This window comes from Lathyrus oleraceus, chromosome 6 (genome assembly GCF_024323335.1).
Source record: "Lathyrus oleraceus cultivar Zhongwan6 chromosome 6, CAAS_Psat_ZW6_1.0, whole genome shotgun sequence".
Taxonomy (NCBI): Eukaryota; Viridiplantae; Streptophyta; class Magnoliopsida; order Fabales; family Fabaceae; genus Lathyrus; species Lathyrus oleraceus.
Window position 1 is genome coordinate 326,534,742 of NC_066584.1, and position 7,266 is coordinate 326,542,007.

The 7,266-nt window shown below is 33.5% G+C and overlaps 1 protein-coding gene across 1 annotated transcript; it reads right to left on the bottom strand.

Annotated features, from left to right (window-relative positions):
- Positions 1–866: 866 nt before the first annotated feature.
- On the bottom strand, positions 867–6,995 carry LOC127093169 (ATP-dependent DNA helicase Q-like SIM). Its single transcript, XM_051032069.1, has 16 exons — positions 6,309–6,995; positions 5,675–5,894; positions 5,454–5,564; positions 5,009–5,198; positions 4,600–4,930; positions 4,256–4,473; positions 3,926–3,982; positions 3,622–3,702; positions 3,400–3,463; positions 3,126–3,225; positions 2,964–3,047; positions 2,570–2,657; positions 2,298–2,414; positions 2,087–2,179; positions 1,542–1,836; positions 867–1,295 (listed from the first exon to the last, which is right to left on the bottom strand). The coding sequence occupies exons 1-16, from the start codon at positions 6,850–6,852 to the stop codon at positions 949–951; spliced, it is 2,940 nt and encodes a 979-aa protein (XP_050888026.1). The 5' UTR covers positions 6,853–6,995; the 3' UTR covers positions 867–948.
- Between the last annotated feature and the right edge of the window lie 271 nt (positions 6,996–7,266).

Below are 7,266 nucleotides of genomic sequence, written 5' to 3' on the forward strand. Positions count from 1 at the left end.
CTAAGTGTTCAAGTACTTTTCACGAATTTTGATTTATGAAAAATGAAGTGCAAGTTCCTAATGCTCGAAAGTTTTCACTGATGCAGGGAAATACAATGAGAAATTTTAGGAAGAGAAATTTAAAAGAGATGAATTCTTCAGATAAATATTATCTACTTTTATAGTACCATTCACACCCTTTTGAATCAAGAGGTGACTCTTGATGATTCATGAGAAGGTGTGAAATTTGTTGTGAAAAGCTATAAACAAGGAACCATGAAGAGGTGCATTTAATGAAACAATTTTCTAAAAATATTAATATCACAATCGATCGAAGAAAATGATGCAATCAATTGTATCATGTGTAACGTTAAATTTTGAAAAATTAAGCTCAAACAATCGAATGTACAAAGGGTGCAATGGATTGGATGATCAAAAGTTTGCAAAAATACAAAAGCACAATTGATTGTGATGTATGTGAAATCAATTGCATAGATTAAAATTTTGAATTTTCAAAAAGAAAATTTAGGATATATTATCATGAAATAGCATATTTTATCATCCATAACATAATCATTTTGAGAAGTTTCTTCATTCTTTATCATTTAATCATGTCTTCATTCTTTATCATTTAGGAAGAAGAATAAGATGTTAGATTTAGAAGTGTAGGGACTAAAAAAACTATTTAATCAAAATAGATTAATAAAAATGTATCTAAACCAATTAATTATTTCTAAATTTATCTCAAACAATCACAACAAAATAGAAAATAGACTTTTTTTTCCGTGATATGTCATGAAGAAAATGTAAAATAATGATAATAATAATAATAATAATAATAATAATAATAATAATAATAATAATAATAATAATAATAATATTTAAATTTAAAAAAACTAACAATAAAATCTATTGAACATTAGAATCCAAGTTATCTTTAAACCAAACATTGACAAAAAAAATAGCAATTCAAGCACCTCTTGTTGAACTTGTATTGGTTGTACCATTAACTATATGGACTGCATTTGGGAAAGAGCTTATGGTTTTAAACTGAATCGTCCTCAATTCAACAGCAAATTCCAATGCCTGGTTCATGTTTTGTCGAGCACCTGCTAAGGCCTCGACAACCTCTGCATTCGTCAAGTAACATGCGCTTATGTGATTCAATATTCGATCATGCCTTTCTTGGAATCTCACTACTCTTTCTTCTGCTTCTTCCAAAGCCTCCCTAATGATTTTTAGTTTTTCCAAAGTCACTTGCTTCCTTTGCCATGTCTTGAGGTTTGGCACACAAAATATGAACGATGCAGAGAAGCCTATTATGGCAAAAACGATATTGCCAATGTCCATCACACGTTATGTTTATGCTTGATGGATATATGAGTAAAACAATGCAAAATTTTATGCTTTGCTTTGATTTGGGGTTACTACAACATTTCTTCTCAAAGATATCACAAGAGGTTGTTATGATTAGTTTCAAACCAAGGTGGGAACACAAATAAAATAGAAAAAGAAAAACGTTGCTTGTCACTTAAGTTTTGAGAGTTTTGCTGTTAGTCTACCTCGAGAAGTCCTCAAATCAGGTTTCGCTTTTCTACCTTTCCTCTTTCTTCGCTTTCCGGGGCTTTGCCGCTTCGTTGGACTTCTATCATGTTGCATTCTTTCTAGACGCTGGCGACGGATCTCAGGATCAGCCCAACCTTTTCCCCATTCTGAGAATGAGGAAAATGGTTTGTCAGTTTTTGTTTCAAGCAACATATCTGCCTCAGGGTAAACATAAAAAGTTTCTTCAGTCATGGACTTCACAAATTCCAAACCTAGTTCTGTTAGTTCCGGGTATTTTATCTGAACATTGGTCTGCAATTCGACAGTGGAAAACTTGAAGTCAGAACGCAGTTGAATTACCAACACGCACGGAACAAGGCTTCATATTTGCAGATAAAGATCATCATGTTAAATTACCTCCATGTAGGGTCACTGCGCAAATGTTTATATAACTTAATTTTTTTTTAGTGGTAACAAATACAACACTTTCAACAATTGAAGTTATAAACAAGCTATTTTAATATCTTACGATAGGTTAAATTATTTGTTGAAGCGAGTATACCTTGTTATCTCCTTCTCTGATATATCCTTTAGCTTCCAAAATTCGAGTAAGGCCTCTCCACCACAATATATCAGTTGTTATAAATTTTTGAAACTGCACATGACCATCATATATGGAAGAAAATTAAAATTTGTTACATAAACTAGTAACTGCATAGAGCATTCACCATAACAACGACTCGGTGTGAGCTGATAATTATACGTAGGTTTACCTGCTCCCTTATATTTCTAACTAACGTCATAAGACTTGGCCTCTCTCCTAGTCTTCTATCCTTGGAATCAAAATGGATATCATCGTTATACGAGGAATCCATGGAATAGTTACGTGCCTGAAAAATTAGCATCCATGCTACATCAGTTTCTTTCCTCTTACCATGTAACATAGAAAATGCAATCATTGGACCATGCACTACAGGTACATATAAGACACACATACAAGTGTAGTTGGTATAACATAAATATGAAACTAAAGTATTCGACATACATTATGGGACCCTATAGTTTGCAGTAAAATACAAGCTTCCTCTATTAGATTCTTCCTTTGAGGTGGTCCATTAGTGCACACATCACATCTGCATGAAAGGAGGTTCATCATGAAAATTACAATGACCGTGTAAAAGCTAACATGAATTAATAAATGACTCGATTTAACACACTACAAGTAGATACAGCCACAAAAGAATCATTTGATTGCAGATAAAAATAGATAGGCTAATGCGATAAACAAGGTGATTCATTCGATACAGGCTACTTTTTAAATTTAAAACACGTAAATGATTTCAAGTTTCTCTTATTTTAGAATATATTTTCACTTCAACCAATGCTTAAACTGTTAAACATAATAAAACAGCAAGGCATTGAGACCAAACTTCACATACAAGAGACATTTCTGATGGCTGAAATCCTCTCCAAAGTATTCTACAAGTGTCTTTGCTCGACAACATGAAATATTCATTCCATATCTGCACACAGACAATAAAATTTAGTACTAACGTAAAATCCAAAAGCAAGAAAAATATATATTCATCATCATAGCAAACCTGAAACAATCAGACAACATGATATACGCTTGTTTTATCATTTCTTCACTTCTACGACTTGGCAAAAGTGATGGCTTCCTTGCTAGGTTTGCATATAGAACTGGTTGAAAATGGGGGACAAATACAAGTGCAAAAGAATAAAATAATAAGCAACCCACTTATTATGTGAATCAAAGGAGTAACATAAGTTCAAAATTCAAAAGAGAATGACGAGAAGGAGAAAGGAAAACTACAATACGGGGTAAAAATCATACTCCAGTATAACTAAACTTACTGCAATCTGCTAATTTCCCATCTCGACCAGCCCGTCCAGCTTCTTGGTAGTAGGCTTCCAAACTCTAAGAAAATTACATATACAATTAATTGAGGTATATCCTAATGAAAAATATTTGGCAACTTAGGGAGTGATAGTATAAAACATAGAATGAACAAGAAAATACAGATAAACTTGATCTATAATCGAGTATGTCAGGAAAAGTTTATTTGAAAAAAAGACCTGCGGCCAACCATAGTGAATGATTCTTCTAACATTCGATTTGTCAATTCCCATTCCAAATGCTATTGTTGCAACAACAACCTGAAGATGATAAAAGCACAACTAAATTTCTGAATCCAGCATATCAAATATAGGTATTAAAAGATGACATACAAAAACCGATAATTGGCAATGCGAATTCAAATGAAAAAAATATATCAGTCCCTCTTTAAACACCCCCTTCCCCCAGAAAAACAAGAGTAGTTGTGTAGATAATATTGAACTGAGATGTCTAGAATATTCTGTTAAGGATTCAGATCCATACCTCTAAAGTATTTTCATGAAACTCTTTATGAGTCCTTCTTAGATGCAACTTCGGCAGCTGGAGAAAGAAATTGAGATCAAAGATGGCAGGAGAATGGGCAGCAAACATTTCTTATATCATAATGTAAAAATAACTATTGAGCTCACTTCAATGAAATCTACAGTGGAGTGTGCTAGAATCTTTTAAAATGAAAAATGAAAGAAAAATATGTTATAACAAGTTTTAAACTCTTCTGCTTCCTAGTACTTCACGGTGTCTTAGAATTGAAGACTCTCTTGTTAAGACATGATCATCCCGATTCTTAGAATTGAATAGAAATATAATGCATACCCCGGCATTATAAGCAGCAGCCTTCACGCCAGAGTTGCATAGATACTTAGCAATTTTCACAGTTTCTTTTCTGGTGGGTACATATATAATTGTAGGTCCTTGTCCCAAAGGCTCCTTAAGCATTTCGAGTCTTTTTTCTGGTTTTGTAGGTGGATCAATTGTCTCAGATAACTCACATTGCTTGGGAAGAGGTTGCACACAAAATTCACCACATGTAACTAAAAATAACCAATACATATAATTAGGAATCTTAGATGTTAATACTAGTACAGAAATTGCTTTCAGTTTCTCAACTAAATATAATCAATTATTTGTAATAAACTGAGATAGCAGAAAATCAGTACCATCCAAGTCATCCGCACTTTGAAAGACATCAACATCATTTTCCAGGAACTCAATTGTCAATTTTCTTCTTTTATGCTTTCCGGTGTTTCGTGAGCACATTGCATTAGTATCTCTATCATCATAGTCATCTTGGTCTCCGTCCACATCATAAGAAGAAATACTGTCTGTATCAGACATTCCACCAGAATCAGAGCAAATGGAAACATCATCTGTATCATCTGAGGTGAAAGCTTTTTTATTTCCACCATTTTTATTTTTTCCACCATATACTTTAATCAGCTCATGAAAATCTTTTTCATAAGAAGCCCATGATGTTCTACTATTCTTTACCTGTGTGAAGCACAGTGAACTTGATGTGTTATGGAGTCACAAGAAAGATAGGAATACAAATCGTCATCACAAACTCACCGTGAAGCGTAAATTAGGTCGAAAAAATGATGTGAGAACAACATTTGTATCTTTTGACATGCGTAGTGATTTTAAAATGTCTTCTTGAACTCTCTTTGTAGCTGTAGCTGTCAATGCCATTAGAGGTATATCAAATTTCAGGGATTTTAGCTTGCTAGCAGTGAAATTTTCCCTCAATGCAGATAGTCGGCTGAAACAAGAGAAGACATTATAAAATATATCATACTAACAACGGTAGAATAAATACGCTAAGAAATTGAGAACTATGCAAAACCAAAGGAGAAAAGTAATATATTTGATAATCGAAAAAATCAACAACAATTGATCTTAGTTTCTTTAATAAAATTGAAAAGACAAATCACAAGCTGTGATGATTTAAGATGTTGTATGCATACTAATTGATACATAAACAGTGAATAAATAGGAAGGGATAAAAGTAACAGACCTGTAAGCAGGACGGAAATCATGACCCCATTTAGAAACACAGTGTACCTCATCAATTGCAAACAAAGCTATACCACGGCCTTCTGCAAGCTTCTGCAGAGGTTGAATCAATCTACATTGAATTGTATTGCAGTTACCAAACATAAGAAGAACAAAAAGACAGAAAAGCGAAGATTTCTAAGACACAGACATGCTTCAAGGCCCCAAAGGCATTAACCATACCTTAGAACTGTCTCTGGGCAAACATACACTATATTATACATGCCTCTCATTGCTTTCTTTTCAACAGTATTATCAGGCTGCCCAGAGCCAAGAAAACAGGCACTGATTCCATGTTTTGTTAGCTTTAAGCATTGATCATGCATTAGGCTTATTAAAGGCGAAATCACAACCACCACTTTCCCGGTTAACAAAGCCGGAATCTGAAAGCACAGAGATTTCCCTGCCAAAAATTAACACTATGAATGGATGCACAACAGCTACACAGAACACAAGTATGAACAAATAAAGATAGCAGAAATTATATATAAATCTAAATAAGGAAAACAAAATTCGACAACTTCTAAAAGATTAACACAGCTCCCACACATGGTTAACACAATTCAACAAGTGAATAATACATAGATTAGGTATAGCAACTTATTAAAAGCATATATAAATGTGATTAACCTATATTTTTAAGTGCTAAAATTGACATGTAGCTGGAACACCTAAAATATGGCTAAGATTCAAATTTGAGGTTAACTCCTTATATACCCATTAACTACTCATTGAACTGTGTCAACTGCATTAATCTTTTAAAATTTCGTTCAAATTATCGTTCTAATAACATTCATGTAAGGATAAAGAACAAAACCAGATCCAGTTGCAGCCAGGACAAGACAGTCCTTGTTTGCAATCCAAGCAGAGAGAGCTTCCTTCTGAAAACTCTTCAAGGCTGAAAAACCAAAATGCTTTTGCAACAAAATGCTAGCCCTTTGTTCCCAATCCAATGCAACATCCAAATCTCGAGGAACACCTCGATCAATATCACTTCCCATTTGAGGTAAAGCCTTATTATACTCTTCCACATCATCATCATCATCAACGACAACAACAATAGCATTTTTCTTTCTGTCATTGCCTTTATCACTGGATTGAAAATAATGGTTGATTGTTCTGGGCTTTGGAACTTGAAAGGAAGATGAAAAAGTTCGTTTTTTGAGAGCATTTCCATTACTAGTGGATGGTTCACGATCACTGCTTTTACGAGTACTAGTGTTAGTATTGAAGATATGTTCCACAACGCTTGGAATCGATAGACCCACTACTTTTATGGCTTCGAGAATTGTGGAATGGTCAAAACCCATTTCAACCAATTCTGAAATGACTTGTTCGGAAGATTTGTTGTTGGAATCCATCGCATTGCTTGATAGGAAAAATGGCTAGAACATGAAATTAAGAATTAGAAAAATCCCTTTTTGGTTTCGGGTAAAAAAAGATTAGGGTTTCGTCGTGATTTCATATCAGAACACTTAAATCATTTAGACAATTCAATTTGATTTTATGCTATCACAATTGAATTTTTTTACTCAAATACCTCCTCATTTCAAAAAAAAAACTTAAAATAACCACTTTTAATTATTTTTTAAACTATCCCAATTTCAAAAAAAAAAAAGGAGACACCAATTGCTCGGATGCCTCCGTATATTGTGTAATTTTTTTTTTATATAAATAGATGTGTTGGATGATTCATTTTTCCACATCTCTTTTCACTATATTGCAAACATGTTTCGTCTTCGCCGTCGCTATGGAAAAGTGATTTATTCGAGAGA